We start from the raw sequence: 26,358 nt of genomic DNA, 5'->3' as shown, positions 1-26,358 counted from the left end.
AAAATTATTCTGAAAAGAAAATATAAATATATATATATAAATATAAGTGGTGAGCAAAGTTCAAATGAAAGATCCTTTGCAACCACTTCATTAAAGTCTTACCTGTAAATCTCCAAGATCGTGGCTCCTGCGAACACTACACTACACTACACTCCAAAGTGTCAAAATTATTCTGAAAAGAAAATATAAATATATATATAAATATAAGTGGTGAGCAAAGTTCAAATGAAAGATCATTTGCAACCACTTCATTAAAGTCTTACCTGTAAATCTCCAAGATTGTGGCTCCTGGCAAACACTACACTACACTACACTACACTCCAAAGTGTCAAAATTATTCTGAAAAGAAAATATAAATATATTCATTAAATCATTACTACCAAGGTTCTCTCAGTACAAATACATGGCGAGTCTGAGTGCTGACCTCTCAAAAACCCTTCTAGTCACCAATAGCTGGGTGGAAGGATTCGGTAAAAAAACCCTTCACCTGCTGAGCAGAAGGGGAGGTGTTAAGTATAAATGGGAAAGCACCAGGTGCTTCCCTCCTATACCAATATATGTGGCTGAGGGGGTCACTTTGAAAATATAGAATAATGAAATAATAACAAGAATAAACAGGAATTAATACACAAAAATTTAGTGAACATCTCAACTAAATCAGATCTTTGCTTTCCTGGCCTTTGGAATCAATGCCTTTCCATTTTACTTGTATACCTAGATAGGCTCAGAGGTAGCAATACACAACAAGGAGCTATCTGATTGGTGGCTGCACAATATGCCTCTTGTCATTGACTTACCAGATAGCTGCTCCTTCACAAAGGATACAAAGAAAATTAAGGAAATTTAATTATAGATGTAAATTGGAAAGTTGGTAAAAATTATATGCTCTATCTGAATCATGAAAGAAAAAAAATATTTCATACCTCTTTAAATTCATGTCCAAAATCAAGGTTACCTTATAAGCACACCCTTATTAATTATTTCATGACCCAAGCAGCACACTCTTATTTAATTACCCCAGCAGCACACCCTTATTATTTAATGAACATAGCAGCACACCCTTATTATTTAATGAAAATAGCAGCACACCCTTATTATTTAATGAAAATAGCAGCACACCCTTATTATTTAATTACCCCAGCAGCACACCCTTATTTAATGAACATGACAGCAAACCATTATTATTTAATGACCCCCGCAGCAAACCATTATTATTTAAAGGGACACTGAACCCAATTTTTTTCTTTTGTGATTTAGATAGAGCATGCAATTTTAAGCAACTTTCTAATTTACTCCTATTATCAATTTTTCTTCATTCTCTTGCTATCTGTATTTGAAATAAAAGCCATCTAAGCTTTTTTGGGTTAAGAACTCTGGACAGCACTTTTTGATTGGTGGATGAATTTTTTCCACCAATCAGCAAGGACAACCCAGGTTGTTCACCAAAAATGTGCCGGCATCTAAACTTAGATTCTTGCATTTCAAATAAAGATACCAAGAGAATAAAGAAAATTTGATAATAGGAGTAAATTAGAAAGTTGCTTAAAATTTCATGCTCTATCTGAATCAAGAAAGAAAAAATTTGGGTACAGTGTCCCTTTAATGACTCCCGCAGCAAACCATTATTATTTAATGACCCCCGCAGCAAACCATTATTATTTAATGACCCCCGCAGCAAACCATTATTATTTAAATTAAATAATTGTATGCTGCTGGGGTCATTAAATAGTAAGTGTGTGCTGTTACTGTTATTATAATAGTTAATAAGATAAGTATTATTTATTTATTAGTATTATTTCAACAAGCCTGCTTTGAGCAACATTACACTCCCCAGTTGAAAAATACATAGCTTCTTGCACAGTAGCCCACACAAAAGTATTGTTCCATTGTTTGACATTGCTGAGTTACTCAAACAAAATGATTTTGTTATTTAATTATTTATTTATAAATAATTAATGATGATGACCCTAGCAGCACAATATAACCATAATAAATTATGAAGACCCCAGCAACACAATTGACACAATTAATGGATGATGACCCCAGCAGCACAATTAACACAATTAATGATGACCCCAGCAGCACAATTAACACAATTCATGATGACCCCAGCAGCACAATTAACACAATTCATGATGACCCCAGCAGCATAATTATATTGCCATTATTAATGATGATGACCCCAGCAGCACAATTATATTAACACAATTAATGATGACCCCAGCAGCACAATTATATTAACAATTAATGATGACCCCAGCAGCACAATTATATTAAAGGGACAGTCTACACCAGACTTTTTATTGTTTTAAAAGATAGATAATCCCTTTATTACCCATTCCCCAGTTTTGCATAACCAACACAGTTATATTAATGTACTTTTTACCTCTGTGATTATCTTGTATCTAAGCCTCTGCAAACTGCCCCTTTATTTCAGTTATTTTGATAGACTTGCAGTTTAGCCAATCAGTGCCTGCTCCCAGATAACTTCACGTGCACAAGCACAGTGTTATCTATATGAAACACATGAACTAACACCCTCTAGTGGTGAAAAACTGTTAAAATGCATTCTGAAAAGAGGTGGCCTTCAAGGTCTAAGAAATTAGCATATGAACCTCCTAGGTTAAACTTTCAACTAAGAATACCAAGAGAACAAAGCAAAATTGGTGATAAAAGTAAATTGGAAAATTGTTTAAAATTACATGCCCTATCTGAATCATGAAAGTTTATTTTGGCCCTTCAACATAATTAATGATGATGACCCCAGCAGCACAATTATATAAACACAATTAATGATGATGACCCCAGCAGCACAATTATATTAACATAATTAATGACCCCAGCAGCACAATTAAATTAACATAATTAATGATGATGACCCCAGCAGCACAATTATATTAACACAATTAATGATGATGATCCCAACAGCACAATTAAATTAACACAATTAATGATGATTAATGACCCCAGCAGCACAATTATATTAACATAATTAATTACATTAATTATGGTAATATAATTGTGTTGCTGAGGTCATCATCATTAATTATGTTAATTTAATTGTGCTGCTGGGGTCATCATCATCATTATGTTAATTTAATTGTGCTGCTGGGATCATCATCATTAATTATGTTAATATAATTGTGCTGCTGGGGTCATCATCATCATTAATTTAATGATGATGACCCCAGCAGCACAATTTTATATTAACATAATTAATGACCAGCAGCACAATATTACCATAAATTATAATTAATGATGATTGATCAGTGACCCCAGAAGCAATAATTATATAAATTACACAGCAAATATCATATCATAATATAAATATTATAAATAAATATAAATAAAATAATATAACTTGACTTGATTGTACATATTACAATCAACACATAGCCTAGCTGTTAGTAACTAAGTCTATACCAGTGGCAGTTTCTAACTTAGTAACTGCCACTGGTATAGACTTAGTAAGTAGTAAAAAACGACACAGATATACTTATGTTATTTTATTTAACTTATTTAAAAATTATCCTCAAGTTACCTTACCAGGCTCAAGAAGATCGGCAAGCTGCTGCAAGAATCAGATTCAAAAATGTTTTTTTTTTCTACCGCTGCACACACAGACAGTCTGACAGTCTAGTCACAGACAGTGTGCAGCCGCACGATGCTTTTTCAGAACTGGCGCCTAAAACATAGGATGAAGAAGAGGCGGAGCAGTGGAACACAAGCTATCTGTCGGATTCTGCGACCCGTCTGTTGTGGTGACGTCACGGTCGCACATTCCGACAGGCAGCAGAGAGCAGAGTGAGACACCTGTAAAAGGCAGCGCATGCGCAAAACGCTGGATGACAGTAGAACACCGGCGGCCGGGACAAAATGTAAAAACGGGTGGGACACTGGGACAGGGGCTCAAAACAGGGACAATCCCGGTAAAAACGGGACGTATGGTAAGCCTATATATATATATATATATATATATATATACTGTATGTGAAACTCGAAAAATTAGAATATCGTGCAAAAGTTAATTTATTTCACTAATGCAACTTAAAAGGTGAAACTAATATACGAGATAGACTCATTACATGCAAAGCAAGATAGTTCAAGCCATAATTTGTTATAATTGTGATGATTATGGCTTACAGCTCATGAAAACCCCAAATCCACAATCTCAGAAAATTAGAATATTACATGCAATCAATAAAACAAGGATTGTACATAGAACAATATCGAACCTCTGAAAAGTATAAGCATACATATTTTATGTACTCAGTACTTGGTTTGGGCCCCTTTTGCAGCAATGACTGCCTCAATGCGGCATGACATGGAAGCTATCAGCCTGTGGCACTGCTGAGTTGTTATGGAAGACCAGGATGCTTCATGTCTCTCATCTTTCTCTTGGCAATGCCCCATAGATTCTCTATGGCGTTCAGGTCAGGCGAGTTTGCTGACCAATCAAGCACAGTAATCCCACAGTCATTGAACCAGGCTTTGGTGCTTTTGGCAGTGTGGACAGGTGCCAAGTCCTGCTGGAAAATGAAGTCAGCATCCCCATAGAGCTCGCCTGTGGAAGGAAGCATGAAGTGCTCTAAAATCTCCTGGTAGACGGCTGTGTTGACCCTGGACTTAATGAAGCACAGTGGACCAACACCAGCAGATGACATGGCTCCCCAAATCAACACAGACTGTGGAAACTTCACACTGGACTTAGAGCATCTTGCAGTGTGTGCCTCTCCATTCTTCATCCATACTCTGGGTCCTTGGTTTCCAAATGAGATGCAAAATTTGCTCTCATCAGAAAGAGGACTTTGGACCACTGAGCAAGAGACCAGGTCTGTTTTTCTTTAGCCCAGGTAAGACGCTTCTGACGTTGTTTGTTGTTCAGGAGTGGCTTGACAAGAGGAATACGACATTTAAAGCCCATGTCCAGGAACCGTCTGTGTGTGGTGGCTCTTGATGCACTGAATCTAGCCTCAGTCCACTCCTTGTGAAAGTCTCCAACACTTTTGAATGGCCTTTTCCTGACAATCCTCTCCAGGCTGCGGTCATCCCTGCTGCTTGTGCACCTTTTTCTTCCACACTTTTCTCTTCCACATAACTTTTTATTAATGTACTTTGATACAGCACTTTGGGAACATCCAACTTCTTTTGCAATTACCTTTTGAGGCTTTCCCTCCTTATGGAGGGTGTCATTGATGGTTTTCTGCACAACTGTCAGGTCAGCAGTCTTTCCCATGATTGTGATTCCTACTGAACCAGACTGAGAGACCATTTAAAGGCTCAGGAACCCTTTGCAGGTGTTATGGCTTAATTAGCTGATTAGAGTGGGACACTTTGAGCCTAGAATATTGCACCTTTTCACAATATTCTAAATTTTCTGAGATTGTGGATTTGGGGTTTTCATGAGCTGTAAGCCATAATCATCACAATTATGACAAATCACGGCTTGCGCTATCTTGCTTTGCATGTAATGAGTCCATCTCATATATTAGTTTCACCTTTTAAGTTGCATTAGTGAAACAAATTAACTTTTGCACGATATTCTAATTTTTCGAGTTTCACCTGTATATACAGAATATACACACTGTATATGTATATGCATATATATTTGTACACATGTATTTATATGTGTATATATGTATTTACAGACATATAAATAAATATATATATATATATATATATATATATATATATATATATATATATATATATATATATATATATATATATATATATATATATATATATATATATATAAAGAAAAATTACGGAGGGGACGCAACTGCTTAGAGCTAGTAGAAAGCAACCAACCAGTGTCTAAACATATACTGGTTTAGTTAGGAATATATCAATTCTATGGTGCAGACCCTTAAATTAGATACAAGAATTTGTAAAGATAGAATAAATCCTGGAATATGTATACCTGGATAAAAGACAGGGAATTCAGCACTCTTTTTAAAAAGATTTATTAGCTCATGGAAATATTTGCAAGGTGTATCCAAAATATAAAGCTTAGATAGCTACAAGAGAGAGTGATCTCTGACACCCTCTAACTATATCGTGAGATGTTAATCTTGATAGGTAAGTATACAAAGAAAACCCAAGTAGTATATACATTCACCTTAAAAAGATAGAGATAACATAGAAAAGTTCAACATTCAAACCTGACCGGAACATGTGGTCTGTGTTGATGCCATAGAACAGACACGCTGCAAACAAACACGCTTGATGGATTTACATCTTGGTGCCCTTTGGAAGTCACTAAGGTCTAACAACTTTATATCAGCTCGAAGATAACTCTGGAGACAGGTCGTATAAAGTCACACTTATTGCCTGATCAATAGGCATATTCATTATCACACTGGATATCGTTACCCTGATGAGGGGGTCATATTAAAAGTCCTAAAATGTGAAAGGAGACTGCTATCTGTGACTATCGCTTGTGGCATAATAACACCACACTTCATTAATTTGCAATCCTGCAATTTGCATCATGCTTTTTTCTGCTTCACAGCTAACACATTGCCTGCATGCAAGACCTATTCAAAATAAGGACTGTTAACAACTTACACAATGACTTATTGTGACTAATGTGATTACCTGCTAATTACATCTGCTGAGTTATTCTAACTTTAATATTGCTGTTTGTTTTGCTTGCAAACTATATGATATATGTACATATTCTGGGGCACTATGTCGCTAACTACTTAGATCCCAATTTAATACCTGCCCGGCATTAAGCCTTATTTATTAAGGTGCCGTACGCAGCAGGGTGTAGTAGTTCGACAATTGTTCCCCACTTATATATCTTCATTACTAACATGTATGCACATTGATATGCTTATGCCTTACTCTTACAAGATATATGCACGTACCTTGGGGCACATTTTCAGAAACTACTTAGATCCCATTCTTACACCTGCACGGCATTAAGCCTTACATACTAAGGTGCCGTACGCAGCAGGGTGTAGTAGTCTGACTATTGTTCCCCATTGATATTCTTGTTACATTTAAGTATGTATACTGATATGCTTATGCTCATTATGTAAGGATATAAGAGGTTTCTAGCAGTAGGACATGTCACCTGTTGTTATATAAACATGTCAGCAAACCACCATGAATGTTGATTTTTTTCTGTTCAGGCATGAACACTAACCCCTGACCGGTCAGGTTTGAATGTTGAACTTTTCTATGTTATCTCTATCTTTTTAAGGTGAATGTATATACTACTTGGGTTTTCTTTGTATACTTACCTATCAAGATTAACATCTCACGATATAGTTAGAGGGTGTCAGAGATCACTCTCTCTTCTAGCTATCTAAGCTTTATATTTTGGATACACCTTGCAAATATTTCCATGAGCTAATAAATCTTTTTAAAAAGAGTGCTGAATTCCCTGTCTTTTATCCAGGTATACATATTCCAGGATTTATTCTCTCTTTACAAATTCTTGTATATATATATATATGCTTTGGAACCCTATACAGTCAAATAGATGAAAACAAGAAAAAGCATTTTTATGCAGTATTCATATTTAATAAAGTGTTATACTGTGTTTTTACTATAAACATTTCACATGCCAATGTTCTTCACATAGCAGAATATGTTCTATGTATTTATAAATAGATATTCATATATATATATATATATATATATATATATATATATATACACACACACCTATATAAAATATAGATATATATTGTACCAACATACCATCAGATATGTATATATATGAATTTTTATATAGATAGATAGACAGATAGATAGATAGATAGATAGATAGATGCAAAAGTCCAGCACTCACTTATAATTATAATCCGGGGTGCATCCCAAGTATATCCATAAAGTAATCAAAGGAGAGCACTCACCGTGTGAAAAAGTCCAAATTTATTTAAGCATGTGTAAACGTTTTCGGGGAGTGACCCTGTCCTCAGACAAGTGACAAAAAAAACGTTTACACATGCTTTAATAAATTTGGACTTTTTCACACGGTGAGTGCGCTCCTTTGATTACTTTTATATATATATATATATATATATATATATATATTAATAGAACATATTCTTCTATGTGAAGAACATTGGAATGTGAAATATTCATATTTTCATGTTGGGTTAGCGCACTTGAGAATATGCATTCGGGGTTACCGTGCCACTGGGGTGTTAGTTTTTTATCTCTATTGACTTCCATGGGGGAATAGGTTATTGCATGCACAATATTCTAACTTTAGCTTTTTGCGTGTATCGTGTTACTTTCAACTTATAATATGAGCGCAACCTGAAGCGCGCAAAACATTTACTTCTAGCGCAGTTAGCGTGAGCAAAAGCGCCAACACTCGTAATCTTGACCTACATGTATCTAGGTTTTAGAGTATAAACTTTAAAGGGACATGGAACCCAAAATGTTTCTTGAATGATCCAATTTACTTCTGTAATCAGATTTGCTTTCTTCTCCTGGTATCTTTTGTTGAAGGAGCAGCTATAAACTTCTGGGAGCTAGCTTAAAACATTGGATGAGCCAATGACAAGGGGCATATACTGTATGCGCAGCCACCAATCACCAGCTACCTCCCAGTAGTGCATTGATGCTCCTGAGCCTACCTAGGTATGCTTTTTTACCACATAATATCAAGAAAACAAAGCAAATTTGATAGCAGAAGTAAATTGAAAAGTTGATTAAAATGGTGACTTTACTGCCCCTTAAAATATGATACATTTAACTAATGAAATCTGAACAGAGGTTGTGTCTGTTTTGTTGTCATTGCCGGCTTAACCCGCACTGCTTCAGGGTACAATATCAGTAATTAACCCCTTCTCTGCCATAGCATGAAACATTTTTAAATAGTGACAAAATACTGTTACGGTTATGAATGAAGACTAATGAACAGGATTCCCTGGTTATAAAAGGTAACATAACGTTTAAACAAACTTCATATTGTGAGTTTGTTATTTGCTTTGTATTATTAGATACTTTGTTTTTAAGTTACCTAGTATGGCTTAAAGTGCCATAAAACATTTTGAGTTTTGTGCATATTATTAAAGAGTCAACTGAGGTAAAACAGTGTGTGAAAATAAAGTGTAAAAGAAAAGCTTATAAGTATTTTAATACAAATTTGCAAAAATCTGCAACATTACTTACACTTTAGTGTTGTCAAGGGTAGCCTGCTCCATCTCCCTTGTCAGTGTCCTACTCCAAACCTTGTGGTATCATATAACAAAGTGTGCACATGAGGATAACAACTTATGCAAGTTAGGGGGTTAAGGAGGGACAACGCGCAGATACTGCTATTGTTTGTTGCCAAGAGGCTTGCTCGTTTCCATGGGGATAATGTCACATGTTTTGTGAAAGCTTCAGCATTATACTGTGCACTGCTTAATTCAGGTGCCATGTGACTCTGCCCACTACCGTGCATGAGCACGAGTGCATTCTGCAAAATCTATGGCCTGGATAGCACCTTCCACATATGGAAATGCCAAGGGGGGAGCTTGCTGCAAACAAAACTATGCCTAATGAAAGGGGTTAAAACAGAAATGATTTTGCAGGTAAGCTTTGGCTGCATTATATATTTAGAAACTTATGTTAGTTCATACTGTTTTATGTCCCTTTAACCCATTGGCTGGAACACAATGAGCAGTCTATATTTTGCACCATAAAGCATACTGGAATTTTTATAAAGATTTTGCAGAGTAGTGAGCCCCATTGTAAGAAATAGAAATGTTGCTTTGGATTTTGGAAACTGCAAAAAAGTATGGACTAGATTACAAGTAGAGCGTTAAATTTATCGCTCGCCCGCAAACTGGCAAATTTGGGTATATACACATATTAAAACATAAATATCCTATATAATAAAAGGCCAGGTATGTTTGTCAGATGCAGTCATGTGCAGCGTGTGCTGGTATTACACAGTGGAGCGCAAATATTGCTTTCATGAAAGTGATATTTAGCATTCCACTTGTAATCTGACCCTATATTTTTTGCAATGTTCGTTGCATTTTTCTTATTACAATAAATAAGTGTTCCTTTTAAAATGAACAAGAAAATGTAAGCGACCAAAATGTAGTGGATTTTTTTGTTTGCAGAAAAGCCTTGTGTGCTTTGGTTTAAAAGTTTAAATTTACACTATTTAAAAATTTAACAATGTCACTTGACACCCCCCCCCCTTTGATTATTTATGATTACGTATACCGGAATCCACATAGTAATCTGTCCATATCATCTAATAATAGTCACTCAGGGGAGATCAAATCCTCTTCCTGTCTGACCAGTTGGTATTAACGATTTAGATGCTTTATCACCCATTGCGTGCACCGTCACGCCCCTTTTACTGACATCATCAGCTCTGTATGAGCTGCACATATCCCTGTAGCCATGGCAACAAGGAGCCTTTCGCACATCAAAATATTATGGTTCTATTGTATCACGGGATTGATCGGTTAAGTATTTAACTCACGAGGGGTCCTCCAGCCTCTGCGAGCGTAATATGAGGTCTGTGTATTTTATTTTTATGACATTCTCGGCACCTTTATATTATATTATGGCGATCCTGCTATGTAATCCCCTCCTCTTTTCTGACATCACCCGATCACAATACTCTTTTTATTAAACACACGTATAAACTGGTTAATTACTTTTCTATAATAAGTACATGTTCCCTGAATCTGACTGTATCAGCTGATTGGCAACACAAAACAAGTATCATTATTGAGTACAAACTATATGTCTCTAATGAAACGTTATCTATGAACAATGGAACATACCATTACCAGGTAGCTCCAGGGTTCCCTGATGACTACAATAAATCAAACAAGTACACTGACATTATTTATTTACAGATATACATATTTAGTGATCTGTTGTCTTTAGAAATTGATTAAGTTGGTCCTTATTTATATTTATATAATCACAATACTAGTCCTCTCAAATATATTATTTGTATTCATGTGAATTGTTCAAACCCCACAGTTATTTTGGTATGCTCCTTTTTTGGGGTGTGCTTTTTCTCTGATTTATGATTGGTCTAATTTAGTTTTAAATATGGCAGCTGAGAGTTGGTTTTATAGCCTGATGAAACAGTGTGTTGCACTGAGAAACGCGTTGCTGTTGTTTTTATCATTATAATAAATTTTAATCCTTTTTTAACTCTCCATCTGCTGCTGATCCATTACATTTGTCCTTGGTGAAATATTCCCTGGACTCTCTTGACACGCTGCATTGAACCTCTGGACCTGTTGGTTGATCCCCACTGACTCCTGCTCCATTGACCACTCCTATCTGGGTATCTCTGGACTCTCCCTGGTGAGACAAGGACTCCCATTGGTGATATCTTTTGTTGGTCTACCGGACAACGTGTGGTTCCGGACTGCTGGTACTGCACATCTGTGCTTTACATTGTGTGAGTAGGATTTCACTTATCTTATCGCTCATCATTCAAAGTTGTTTTGATCTGCACTATGTGGCGCCCTCTATTCTGTTCCTTTTAGATTCTCTTTCCTGTGTTGTGGCAAGACACTCTGGAGGAGCAGCCTACTTATCCTGGATGTACCCCATTGTATACCCTCTGGATTTGCATATAAGAGGACTTCTTTAACTAATCACTTATTGGACTATAAAGTCTGTATATTCATATACAGGGAGTGCAGAATTATTAGGCAAATTAGTATTTTGACCACATCATCCTCTTTATGCATGTTGTCTTACTCCAAGCTGTATAGGCTTGAAAGCCTACTACCAATTAAGCATATTAGGTGATGTGCATCTCTGTAATGAGAAGGGGTGTGGTCTAATGACATCAACACCCTATATCAGGTGTGCATAATTATTAGGCAACTTCCTTTCCTTTGGCAAAATGGGTCAAAAGAAGGACTTGACAGGCTCAGAAAAGTCAAAAATAGTGAAATATCTTGCAGAGGGATGCAGCACTCTTAAAATTGCAAAGCTTCTGAAGCGTGATTATCGAACAATCAAGCGTTTCATTCAAAATAGTCAACAGGGTCGCAAGAAGCATGTGGAAAAACCAAGGCGCAAAATAACTGCCCATGAACTGAGAAAAGTCAAGCGTGCAGCTGCCAAGATAACACTTGCCACCAGTTTGGCCATATTTCAGAGCTGCAACATCACTGGAGTGCCCAAAAGCACAAGGTGTGCAATACTCAGAGACATAGCCAAGGTAAGAAAGGCTGAAAGACGACCACCACTGAACAAGACAAACAAGCTGAAACGTCAAGACTGGGCCAAGAAATATCTCAAGACTGATTTTTCTAAGGTTTTATGGACTGATGAAATGAGAGTGAGTCTTGATGGGCCAGATGGATGGGCCCGTGGCTGGATTGGTAAAGGGCAGAGAGCTCCAGTCCGACTCAGACGCCAGCAAGGTGGAGGTGGAGTACTGGTTTGGGCTGGTATCATCAAAGATGAGCTTGTGGGGCCTTTTCGGGTTGAGGATGGAGTCAAGCTCAACTCCCAGTCCTACTGCCAGTTTCTGGAAGACACCTTCTTCAAGCAGTGGTACAGGAAGAAGTCTGCATCCTTCAAGAAAAACATGATTTTCATGCAGGACAATGCTCCATTACACGCGTCCAAGTACTCCACAGCGTGGCTGGCAAGAAAGGGTATAAAAGAAGAAAATCTAATGACATGGCCTCCTTGTTCACCTGATCTGAACCCCATTGAGAACCTTTGGTCCATCATCAAATGTGAGATTTACAAGGAGGGAAAACAGTACACCTCTCTGAACAGTGTCTGGGAGGCTGTGGTTGCTGCTGCACGCAATGTTGATGGTGAACAGATCAAAACACTGACAGAATCCATGGATGGCAGGCTTTTGAGTGTCCTTGCAAAGAAAGGTGGCTATATTGGTCACTGATTTGTTTTTGTTTTGTTTTTTAATTGTCAGAAATGTATATTTGTGAATGTTAAGATGTTATATTGGTTTCACTGGTAAAAATAAATAATTGAAATGGGTATATATTTGTTTTTTGTTAAGTTGCCTAATAATTATGCACAGTAATAGTCACCTGCACACACAGATATCCCCCTAAAATAGCTAAAACTAAAAACAAACTAAAAACTACTTCCAAAAATATTCAGCTTTGATATTAATGAGTTTTTTGGGTTCATTGAGAACATGGTTGTTGTTCAATAATAAAATTAATCCTCAAAAATACAACTTGCCTAATAATTCTGCACTCCCTGTATATCCGCCCTTTGGTTTTTACTTGCTTTTATTGTTGTCCTCTATTGCACATTTATAGTCCCATATATTGTCGTTGTTTTATTGTTGGTTCACTGAATCACCTAGTTATCCTAACATACTACTCATTACCTACATTTACTTTGTGGCAATTTTATTTGCCCCTAGGCGCCTCTTATAAGTACCCTGGTGACGCCTGCCATCACCTAGTGTACTAGTAGCTGATTTTCTATTTTATAAGTGAGGCATTAGCAATAGAATTCTACAAGAATTAAGTGAACATTTTATAAGTGAGGCATTAGCAATAGAATTCTACAAGAATTAAGTGAACATTTTATAAGTGAGGCATTAGCAATAGAATTATACAAGAATTGAACAAGGATTGGGCAAGGGGCAAGAAAAAGGCAGGTACTTTTGTAATATTATGTTTGATATACCTTTTTGTTTTATTATGCAATTGCTACTGTAATACTGTGCCTTATGTGTTTAACTGGTTCCCTCTTTTGTAAAAATGCTTAAAGGGACAGTAAACACCAGAATTTTTGTTGTTTAAAAAGGTAGATAATCCCTTTATTACCCATTCCCCAATTTTGCATAACCAACACAGTTATAATAATATACTTTTTACCTCTGTGATTACCTTGTATCTATGCCTCTGCAAACTGCCCCCTGATTTCAGTTCTTTTGACAGACATGCATTTTTAGCCAATCAATGCTTGCTCTTAGGAGCTTCACATGCCGGAGCTCAATGTTATCTATATGAAACACATGAACTAACGCCCTCTAGTGGTGAAAACTTTCAAAATGCTTTCCGATTAGAGGCAGTCTTCAAGGTCTAAGAAATTAGCACATGAACCTCCTAGATTTAGCTTTCAACTAAGAATACCAAGAGAACAAAGCAAAATTGGCAATAAAAGTATATTGGAAAGTTGTTTAAAATTACATGCCCTATTTAAATCATGAAAGATTTTTTTTTACTTTACTGTCCCTTTAATATCTTCTTATTCCTTTTTGCTGCCCTTTGTCTCTATAACAAACTACATTATTCAATTACTCCTTCTCCCTCTCCACCTGCACTGTTCATTAGCCCATCTCTCTCTCCCCCCTGCACCTTGTCTCAAAAGCAGTCTCATTACTGCAAATCTGTATCTCATCTCATGTCACTCTCCCTCTTGCTTTTACTAACTGCTTGTGACATCTCCCCTAATCCTGGTCCCCATCAACTGCCTAGCCATGCACATCCATGTATACCATCCCGCAGACTCAAAAAACAAAACTCTGACAACCTTGCTCACATTCCTATTGCAGCAAAAGCCACTACCCCTTTCACTTGTGCACTCTGGAACTCTCGCTCTGTTTGCAACAAACTCACTTCTATACATGACCTCTTTATCTCCCACTGCCTCAACCTTCTGGCCCTAACAGAAACCTGGCTCTCTCCCCTAGAAACAGCATCCACTACTGCTCTGTCACATGGGGGTCTCCACTTCAGCCACACTCCTAGGTCTGGTAATAGACAAGGAGATGCTGTAGGTATTTTACTTTCCTCTCGTTGCACCTTTCAACAAACACATCCCATCTCTTCCCTCACATTTTCCTCATTCGAAACCCACATGATTCGCTTATTCTCTCCTCTTTCTATACGTGTTGCAATCATATACTGTCCTCCTGGCTCCTCAACTCAATTTCTAGATCACTTGGCTGTCTGGCTACCTTATTTCCTTTCCTCAGACACCCCTTCCCTCATTCTTGGTGACTTCAACATCCCTCTTGACAATCCCACTGCCTCCTCTGCAAAACAACTTCTGCAACTCACTTCCTCTTTCGGTTTGTCACAATGGACTGATTCTCCCACTCACAAAGATGGTCACTCCCTTGACCTGATCTTTAGCTATCGATGCACTCTCTCAAACTTCATAAACTCCCCCTTTCCTCTTTTTGACCACCATCTCCTTACTTGCAACATATCATCCCTCCCTACAACTCTCCCTCCTTCTGCTCCTCACACCAAACTTCACAGAAGCATTATGTCATTAGAGCAACAACATCTTTCTAATTCCCTCAAACCTCTCCTCTCATCCTTCTCCTCCTTTTCCTGCCCTGACCAATCTATCTGCCACTATAATTCCACCCTTACATCCGTCCTTGACAATCTCGCCCCTATTACCATAGCTCGAAAATCAAATACTCATCCTCAGCCCTGGCATACTCCTCTGACAGGATACCTACGCAGATGTTCCCGTACTGCTGAGCGGCACTGGAGAAAATCTAGGAATTCAGCTGATATTCAACATTACAAATTTATCTTGAACTCCTACTACTTTGCCCTTAATTTCCATAAGCAACACTACTTCTATACTCTTATCTTTCTTCAAACCCAAAACATGTGTTCTCCACTTTCGATACTCTTCTACACCCTCCCCCACCTCCTAATTCAACTTCACTGTCAGCTCAAGATTTTGCCAACCACTTCAATAACAAAATTGACTCCATCAGAAATGAAATCAGCTCTCAACATAATTCTCTCACCCCCTCAAATGCTCTCAATCAACCACAACCCACATAACCTTAAACTTAGCTCATTCTCCCCTGTTACTGAGGAAGAAGTTTCTTCACTTATACTGCGCTCTCACCTCACTACCTGTCCCCTTGACCCTATCCCCTCACAGCTACTCCCCTCCCTCTCTGCCAGTCTTACTTCTATACTCACACACACTTTCAACCTCTCCCTTAGCACCAGTATATTTCCCTCATCGCTGAAACATGCACTGGTCACACCTATCCTCAAAAAACCTTCCCTTGATCCTACCTCCCCATCCAACTACCGCCCTATTTCCCTCCTTCCTTTTGCATCAAAGCTTCTCGAAAAACTAGCTTATGCACGCCTATCCCATTTCCTTACAATAAACTCCCTCCTTGACCCATTGCAATCTGGATTTCGTCCCCATCACTCCGCAGAGACAGCAATTGTTAAGGTTACCAACGACCTACTTACAGAAAAATCAAAAGGCCACTTCTCTATGCTTATCCACCTTGATCTGTCCACAGCCTTTGACACTGTTGACCACCCTCTTTTGCTCCAAACCCTCCAATCCTTCGGCATCTGTGACACAGCCCTCTCGTGGCTCTCTTCCTACCTGTCAAACCGTACCTTTAGTGTAGCCTTCTCTGGGGCCTCCTCTGCCCCGTCACCACTTTCTGTCAGAGTAAAGCAAGGCTCTGTCCTCGGTCCCCTTCTCTTCTCAATCTACACGTCATCACTAGGTTCCCTAATAAAGTCCCACGGTTTACAATATCATTTGTATGCCGACGACACCCAAATCTACTTCTCTGCACCAGACCTATCTCCTTCCTTGCTAACCTGTGTCACTAACTGTCTTTCTCACATCTCTAAATGGATGTCTTCTCACTACCTCAAGCTAAATCTCTCCAAAACTGAGCTCCTTATTTTCCCCCCTTCTTCTAAACTCTCTGTAGTTATGGTTGTCTCTGTGGTCACCACACTCTCCACCCCCAATCTCTCTATAACTGTCGACAACTCCATCATTACCCCTACCCTGCATGCCCAATTTCTCGGGGTTACATTTGACTCAGATCTTTCTTTCACTCCTCACATTCAGTCATTGGCTAAAGCCTGCCGCTTCCACCTTAAAAACATCTCTAAAATTAGACACTTCCTTACACAAGACACAACTAAGATTTTAATCCACTCTTTAATTCTTTCCCTCCTCGATTACTGCAACTCTGTCCTCTCTGGTCTCCCCACCTGCCGCCTAGCTCCTTTACAATCCATTATGAATGCCTCTGCCAGACTCATCTTCCTTACACGTCGCTCTTCATCTGCTGTACCTCTCTGCCAATCCCTTCACTGGCTTCCTCTTGCCTCTAGGATCAAACACAAAATTCTCATTCTGACATACAAAGCCCTCAACTGCACTGCTCCCCCCTATATCTCAGACCTTGTCTCCAGATACTCTCCCTCCCATCCCCTTAGCTCTGCTCATGACCTCCTACTCTCCTCCTCTCTTGTCACCTCATCACACTCCCGTTTACAGGACTTCTCCAGACTGGCTCCCATCTTATGGAACTCTGTGCCTCACTCCACAAGACTCTCTTCTAGTTTTAAAAGCTTCAAGTGCTCCCTAAAGACTCTACTGTTCAGGGAAGCATACATCCTATGCTAACCTTTCTTTATACCAGTTCCTCTCCTCCATTGCTATCCCCTGAACCCCCTTAGCACATAAGCGTAAGAGTCCAGCTGTTTGTAGATCACCTTCTTAAGAGCTGACTACAACAGTGCAACTCTTGGCAGGGCCCTCTACCCATTTGATCCCTATAATTGTTTTGTTGTACTCCGCCTTTGTGTATAGTGCTGCGGAATCTGTTGGCGCTCTACAAATAACTGATAATAATAATAAATGATTGCACAAGCAGTATGTGAATAATTTCAGTGAGAAACCCAAAGTTTGTGAGAAAGTTAACCTTTTTTTTTTTTTTATATGATCGCATTTGGCGGTGAAATGGTGGCATGAAATATACCAAAATAAGCCTAGTTCAATATCTACTTAAAATATATATATATAGTTTTGACAGGTAAATAGAAAAAAAACAAGACTATTTCTGTTTAAAGGAAGTGATAGCAAAAATGTAAACATTTTCTGGTATTTTAGGCAAGTTTTTCTCTGAAAGTCCCGGTAGTGAAGGGGTTAATATCTGTTGTTTTCAGGAATGCTATAAACTCCCTGTAATACTGTATACACATTCAAACCTGGACACATGTTAAACTTTCACACAGTGTTGTAACAATTAATTATACTAGTTACCTATTCAATAAAATGTCAAGGTACAAAAGTAGATTAGCAGGACAGCCCTTGTGACTATTCTTTCAATCTTTTATAAAGCATATTTCATAATATACTGACTGAGGGAAAGTAAACAGACTACACTAGTAGTTTTTATATTTTGGTGTGTATATATATATATATATATATATATATATATATATACACACACACATATACATATACACACACACACACAAATATCATTATAGTTTACTAGGCAGGGGAGAAAAGCTACTAGACCTGAGGGAAAATGTTGCTAGTCCACGCAATATATATTGTTATTCTTCTTGGTGGTACATGTCTTAGGGGGGACAGCTACACCATTTCAACTCCAAATCTACACCAGGGAACTGCAAGTAGCAATCACAATAAAGCACTAAAAAGGAAAATACAGACAGCCAAGTGCAGGTGAGCAAAATAAAGTTGTGATAGAGACAGAGTATGCAATAAAAACACTTTGACTTCCTGTGATACTACCTGCCAATATAGGTGTAGTTGGTGTAAGCAATAGTATATCTAATCTTTTCACTTGTATTCCTACATTTAAAAAGCTATATACTGTAATTACCTCAAGAAATGTTTTATAGGGTGCACGTTTGTTAATGATATGGAGATTTCCAATAATCGGCAGAGGCTTGGGTCCAGGAGGGAAGTTTGGTGATGTGATTCTGTTCCAACCATACAGAAGACTTATCAAACAAACACATATTATAACTGATAGAACAATAGTGATTGGATCAGTGAGAAACATGTTCAATGAAAACCTGCAGAGAAAACAGAAGAGAAATGTTTTATTTGAATATATATGCAAGAGCAAAAGAGCTATAACTGTTGCACAAGATACCTTTCTGCAGTTGTGGGGAGATATCAGTTACATTGCCAATAAAATAAACCTTTAATTAGTTGATTGCATGATGTTTAATGTTTTGTTTGATGACAATATCTTATTGTTAAGAAGGTTGAGCAATTGCATCTAAATGGTAGAACACATTTCCTGAAAATAATTTTAATCATTGACTGTTTAATTTCAACTAATGGCAAAAAGACACACAGACACACACATACAGTTTAGAAACATGGGCATCCACAAGGGGGGGGGGCAAGAGGGGGTATCTGCCCCCCCCCCCTCAGATATTCCTCCCCACCTGGAGTAATACTGCAGAAAAAAAATAAAATGTTATGTCCATTTCTATGCCTTTTAATCAGTTCAGTTTTAGAGGAAGAAACAAAGCATTCTGGAATTTATAGTTCACTATATCCTACTCAGTATTGTGTCACGGCAGTGTTGGCCTCTAATTCCCAGCATACATTGTACAGTTATTTCTTGTTTAAACTCTGTAGAGAAGGAATACTGCATAGCAAATGGAACATATGTATGCCTGTTGTAATATAGTGTAAGCCTGTTCTTATATACAATCACTGACCATATTGCTCTATACATATAAATACATTTCTGAGCTATTGCTGGGAATAAGCATAAATCACAAGCTATTTATACTTAGCTGTATGTGTAAGGAAAATGCTTTACTAATTAGTGTTACAGTGTCTTGCAGTTTGCTTTTTAACCCCTTAACGACTAGGCATTTCAGACTAAAACTTCCAAAAAAGACCAGAGCATTTTTGCCATCACTTTTTAATTATCTATCAAAACTATATATATTGTTTTTTAGTAGACAACCCAAAGTATTCAACTAGGCCCATTTTGGTATATTTCATGCCACCATTTCACCGCCAAATGTGATCAAATAAAAAAAATTGTTACCTTTCTCACTGAAATTATTTACAAACAGCTAGTGCAATTATGGCTCAAATTGTTGTAAAAGTTTCTCTGGGATCCCCTTTGTTCAGAAATAGCAGACATATATGCCATTGTTTTTGGTAATTAAAAGGCAGCTAATTGCAGCTGCGCACCCCACTTATTATTCCCAACAGTGAAAGGTTTAATTGGGTAACTTGTAAGGTTAATTTTTAGCTTCAGTGTAGAGATTAGCCTCCCACCTGACACTTTCCACCCTCTGACCCCTCCTGATCCCTCTCTGATCCCTCTCTGCATTGGTACCTCTGCCCGTCTATTTCTGCACCAGCCCACTTGTGGGGCATGCAGAAATAGTGCCCAGGACAGCAGCGTCGTACAGGGTACAGCGCTGGTCGTTAAGGGGTTATTTGTATTTTTTTTTTTTTTTTGTGCTGCAGTTGCACACATAAGCAGCTAGCACTCGGGAAAGTCAGATCATTTCACAGTTACAGCTATAAAATTTATAGTTTTTTTTCTCTCCTTGCACCCTTGCTGTATCTGTATATTCTTACTAGTTACACAATCAGAAGCAGCAGTATTCAGCAATACTGATTTACACCAATGAACAAGCGAAGTATTGATAATTATATATTCATATTTTTTTTCTTCAAGACACACACATACAACCTACCGGGCACAGGACATATCCAGCAAACATTTACTGGGCCTTGAGGTCACTTTGGGTGAGAACCACCGCCTTAGACTACACAATTCTGGGAATTATTGCCTTCAGCAACAGACTGAGAAAATGCTTTTTGCCGTTAAATAAAAATGAGAGAGAAAGAGAGAGAGAGAGAGAGAGAGAGAGAGAGAGAGAGAGAGAGAGAGAGAGAGAGAGAGAGAGAGAGAGAGAGAGAGAGAGAGAGAGAGAGAGACAGACGTAGTATAACCATAGCTTAGTTTACATTATGTATATACTTACACATTTTTAAGAATTATTTTTTGGAATTAACTAATTGAATGACAGAACTGAAAGAATACTTCCAAACGACAGATGAAGGGTGAGTGCCAACTTTTGAGCTGGAAACAGAGAGGCAGAAAGTGGGAAAAAAATAATTATGTTTAAAAGGACCACAAGACTTCCAAGTTACCTCCCCAGTTAGGAATTATTCAAAACTACTTATAATCATGGACAGACATTGGAGTCATAAATTAAGTTTATATCAGAAAGCTCTCAATATGGATGTGAGCTAACCACGACTGATATTACTGGCAATTACTATAATACTGGTGGGATATGGCTGATCTGCTGGATGGCAATTACTGGAATTCAGGTAGAATGGCTTTGTGCGCGGGAAAATTATTAGAATAAAAAATAATTAATATTTAATAAAAAAACAAAAAGATGGAGGGGAGGAAGACAAACAGTGATGTAAGTCGTCCATCTGAAGGAATTAGGAAAACTACTACAAAGAGACAGGTAAAGGGAAGAAAATAAATGAAAGGAGAAAAAAAAAATTAAGATTTTCTTTATTTATATACTTTAATTCACCTATTTCAAGTCAAGACTATACCAACCTCTGCTGGCTTTAGAATGTAATCATCTTCCTCTGAGCAGCGCGCCCCGGCAGGAGGAGTTAAAAATACAATCAAGCTACGTAAGTTGCGCAGTACTACGCAACATGCGTAGGGAGATTGTAATTTAACTCCTACGTTGGTTTTCACTAATGTCCAGCCAGGCACTGTAGGGAGTTGCAGCATGACAGGGGTGAGACCATCAGAGGAGCTTAATTCCTGCTTGATGGTGTCAAGAACCACCAAAATCTTCTCGTGGACCACCATTGGTCCATGGACCAATGGTTGGCGACCGCTGCTCTAAATAACAGGAAAAATTGCTGCCATCTAGTGCCCTTGCAAATGTATGACATGCTTGCAAAACTGCTGCCATATAGTAGTGCGGATACGCTCATCTCTGAGCTTATGCCCCATGATTTTCAACCATGGATATCAAGAGAAATTTGATTAAAAAAAAAGTAAACTGAAAAGTTGTTTAAAATGACATGCTCTTTCTGGTTCATGAAAGAAAAATGTTGGGTTTCATATTTTTTTTTTTAACAGCTCGATCTATCTAGACCACTGGTTTTCAAACCTGTCCTTAGGCCGCCCTAGCAGGCCATATTTTGACGATATCTGAACTAGAGCACAGGTGATTAGTAAACATGGTTATTTTACCTGCTAAACCTGGCCTGTTGGGGAGGCCTGAGGACAGGTTTGAAAACCAGTGATCTAGACCATGAAAGTTTAATTAAAGGGACAGTCAAGTAAAAAAAAAAACTTTCATGATTTAAATAGGGCATGTCATTTTAAACAACTTTCCAATTTACTTTTATTACCAATTTTGCTTTGTTCTCTTGGTATTCTTAGTTGAAAGCTAAACCTAGGGGGGTTCATATGCTAATTTCTTAGACCTTGAAGGCCGCCTCTAATCTGAAAGTATTTTGACAGTTTTTCCACAACTAGAGGTCGTTAATTCATGTGTTTCACATAGAGAACATTGAGCTCAGGCACGTGAAGCTCCTAGGAGTCAGCACTGATTGGCTAAAAATGCAAGTCTGCCAAAAGAACTGAAATAAGGGGGCAGTTTGCAGAGGTATAGATACAAGGTAATCACAGAGGTAAATAGTAAATTATTATAACTGTGTTGGTTATGCAAAACTGGGGAATGGATAATAAAGGGATTATCTATCTTATTATCTACAAACTTTGGTGTTTACTGTCCCTTTAATATACCATTTACACATCTCTTACATTACAAAGATAAGATTTTAAATTGTAGTTTTCTATAGTTTCTCTGACCTTGCACAGTGATTACTTATCTTAGTTCAGGAGCTAAATTTTCATTTGTCCTGGTTACTACAAGCAAAAAGGATAAGAGAAATATACTTTATAGGTTTTTCAACTGTTGTATCATTAAAATCAAAACTATTACACATTTTACTAACAAACAATTTTGAATGATTAGAAGATATTTAGGCTTAGATTACAAGTGAAGCACACAAATATTAGTGCTATTGTGCGCTAACACAGCTCAAGTTAAATCAATAATGCTTTTATTTTCAGAGTAATATTTTAGCGCTCAAATGAAAGCCTAGGGTGCACATATGGATGTTGAATAGCGCAGGTGCGATAAATCCCTTACATAATTTACTTCTTTGGGGGTGCACTAAAAACTTGTGCAGGCCATTGCTCGAGCACTAAACTGAAAGTGCGCTAAACCATATGTGGCAAAACTGAAAGTCACATAGAGGAGTTTTTCACAAAAATAATTAAACTAAACTTTAATAAGAATATATATGACTGAAATAGTTTAATATATTAAAATATTTTAATATATTATACATGTGGGTTTTTTAGGCATATATTATATATTCAATTATTTTATTATACATGTGTTTTTTTTTGCATTTATTTTAGGCTTAACACCTTACTTCAGGTCACCAAGAGCGCTACTTTCACCAGCGCTATTATATTTGTGTTCGAGCACCACACATTACTCACCACTTGTACTATGAACAATGATAGCACATCCTGTTCTATATTTTGAAAAGTATAAGGTGGTTAAAAAAATGTCAACCGTGTTATAGTTCTGTGGTAAATCTTTTTTACTGTTCACTTGTAATACCCTGCTCTATTGATTACCTCAATTTATAATCTAGGCCTCATTTTTTTATACAAATATTTACCAGAGCGTTGTTTTATATACAGATATGAAATTAAATAATATCATCAATATATTAATTTATGATAGCAATGAGTTGTTTGTATATTTAAAATTTAATATTTATTAAATGACTCCACTTGTTGCTAATTAGTTGTCATGGGTTACTTTTGCTTTGGCTGCATATCTTTCATTCTGTCAAGGTTTGTTGTGAAAATGCTGGTAAAACCCTCCACCAACCACTTAAAAAGCCTGAAGGAACCTTAATTTTATTATTTATTGTGTTAGATGGAGAGTACATATCATAAAAACTTTCCAATTTACTCCTATTATCAAAATGAACTTAATTCTCTTGTTATCTTTTGCTCCTAGGTAGACTCAGGAGTGTGCATGTGTTTGGATCACTATGGGGCAGCAGTTTGTAACAATGCTTCTATCAATGTTATACAATTTTGGAGTACAATATCATGTTTGCACAATGTATAATACTGTTAAACACTGTAAAACTGCTGCCATTTAATACCCCAGACACATGCATGCTCTCCTAATATTAGAAGTAAATTGGAATATTTTTTTAATTGTAAGCTTTCTTTATTATTTTAATTGTAAGCTCCTTTTGAATAATGAAAGAAAAAATGTAAAATGTAAAAAAAAATTTCTTTTATGATTCAGATAGAGCATACATTTTTGTTAACAATTTTCCAATTTCCCTCTATTAATAATTTTGCTTCATCCTCTTGGTATGCTTTACTGAAGGAACAGCCATGCACTACTGGGAGGTAGCTGAGCACATCAGTAAGCCAATGACAAGAGATATATATGTGCACCAATCAGCAGCAAGCTCCCAGCTCTTGCTCCTACCTAGGTATGATTTTCAACAAAGGATACCAAGACAACGAAGCAAATTAGGTAATGAAGTATATTGGAAAATTATTTTAAATGGTATGCTCTATTTGAATAATGAATACAAGATTTGGGGTTTAATGTCCCTTTAAACTATTTTTTCCTGTTTTCTAGTCTCTGCAGTGTTACAAATTTAAAACAATGGCTTTGAAATAAGAGCACTTCCCCCGAGCTCCAGATAATACTGCTCTATGGGAATTCTCATGAATGTAAATACTCTGCTCTATGTTATGGTTTATAAAACAATGTTTCCACTTGAATTGTTATTACTATTAGAATTAGAAAAAAACTGCACAGCATCTCTCAAAAACCTATGAGACTCAGTAAGTCACTATTTCCAATTCTTTGCATGGTCAAATATTAAAAATACTGATTCCGATATATTTGTAAAAAGTTTACTTTAAGGCTATAAACGCTGATTGCACTAAGAGCACATGGGGATAATACTTTATAAAGTTTAATATAGTTATATAAAGTTTATAAACCATTTTTAGATTGTAAGATTAGCTATGAGGGTATGAAGAAATATATACATACATGCAAATTAGGCACTTGATAAATCTGCAGGTCCTTGCGGTCTTCTATCTGCCTTAACTTTTGCTGAATGCAGCTTTACCCAACTCCCACTGAAATAAAAAATGACAGCCTGCATGTTGTCTCTTCTCTGCACACAGACACGCCCCTCTGTTCTGTTGCTGCTGATTGCATTGGTTTGAGGCAGTATAGACTGAAGGAATACCATATAAACTGTAATATAAAGCACTATGCTAGAATCCCTGATGTTTAGGTTGACACTATATAAACCTAACCTGCAAAATCACTAACATGGTATAGGTGCTATGTTATACTAAGCTTTAATTAAGAACATTTGGTAAGGTCTCTCTGGATTTTACATTACAGGCAGTGACAGTGTGATCACTAGCACAGCGCATTTGCTTATGCAGGCACAAGAAATACAATACTCAAAGCAAAGTGTGGAAAACAGCACCAACAGATATGTGGCTTGTGGGGCACGGAACCCAGGATCTGCCTTATCCTGCAAATACTTCAAGTAGCAAAAAAGATTTGTTCCAGCCACCAATAGTTAAAAAACCTTTATTTCTTCATATAGGGTCTTTTGACAAACATACAACGTTTCAGACCTGCTATAGGTCCTTAGTTATGTGACTAAGGACCTATAGCAGGTCTGAAACGTTGTATGTTTGTCAAAAGACCCTATATGAAGAAATAAAGGTTTTTTAACTATTGGTGGCTGGAACAAATCTTTTTTGCTACTACAAGAAATACAATACACAGGCACAACAAACACAATACGCAGGTACAGCAAACACAATATGCAGGCACAACAAACACAATACGCAGGCACTGCAGTGAGTGGTTGTAATGTTTTAACTGCCAGTTCTTACTTATTTTCTGAATTACGTTAAAGGGACAGTCAACTCAAAAAATGGTATTGTTTAAAAAGATAGATAATCCCTTTATTACCCATTCCCCAGTTTAGCATAACCAACACAGTTATATTAATATACTTTTTACCACTGTGATTACCTTGTATCTAAGCATCTTTTGACAGCCTCTCTGATCACATGACTTTTTATTTATTATCTATTGACTTGCATTTTAGCTGTGTTGTGAAGAACCCACGGGCGTGAGCACAGTGTTATCTATATGGCCCACATGAATTAACAGTCTCCTGTTGTGAAAAGCAAATTAAAAAGCATGTGATTAAGAGGCTATCTATAGTGGCTTAGAAACAGGCAGAAATTTAGGGCTTTAAATGTTATAAATTATATTATTATAACAATGTTGGTTGTGCAAAGCTGGAGAATGGGTAGTAAAGGTGTTATCTATCGTTTTACACAATAACAATTTTAGTGTTGACTGTCCCTTTAAACTGAAGCTGAAAACAAACTATTATTCACATCAAAGCAATTATAAACACTTACACATCTAGGACATTACTAAA

The 26,358-nt window shown here is 37.2% G+C and overlaps 1 protein-coding gene across 1 annotated transcript in view; it reads right to left on the bottom strand.

Annotated features, from left to right (window-relative positions):
- The window catches only part of LOC128655961 (cytochrome P450 2K6), a 132,473-nt gene extending 107,417 nt beyond the window's left edge, over positions 1-25,056 (bottom strand). The window contains exons 1-2 of the mRNA XM_053709571.1: positions 24,930-25,056; positions 18,605-18,800 (exon numbers count right to left, since the gene is read on the bottom strand). Of these exons, the coding sequence (XP_053565546.1) occupies positions 18,605-18,800; positions 24,930-24,931 (198 nt within the window). The 5' untranslated portion in view covers positions 24,932-25,056. The remainder of the gene's footprint in view (positions 1-18,604; positions 18,801-24,929) is intronic.
- Positions 25,057-26,358: the final 1,302 nt, after the last annotated feature.

The sequence above is a fragment of the Bombina bombina genome, chromosome 4 (genome assembly GCF_027579735.1).
Source record: "Bombina bombina isolate aBomBom1 chromosome 4, aBomBom1.pri, whole genome shotgun sequence".
Taxonomy (NCBI): Eukaryota; Metazoa; Chordata; class Amphibia; order Anura; family Bombinatoridae; genus Bombina; species Bombina bombina.
Note: the sequence above shows the minus strand (reverse complement) of the source record. Positions and strands in the feature narration are given on the sequence as shown.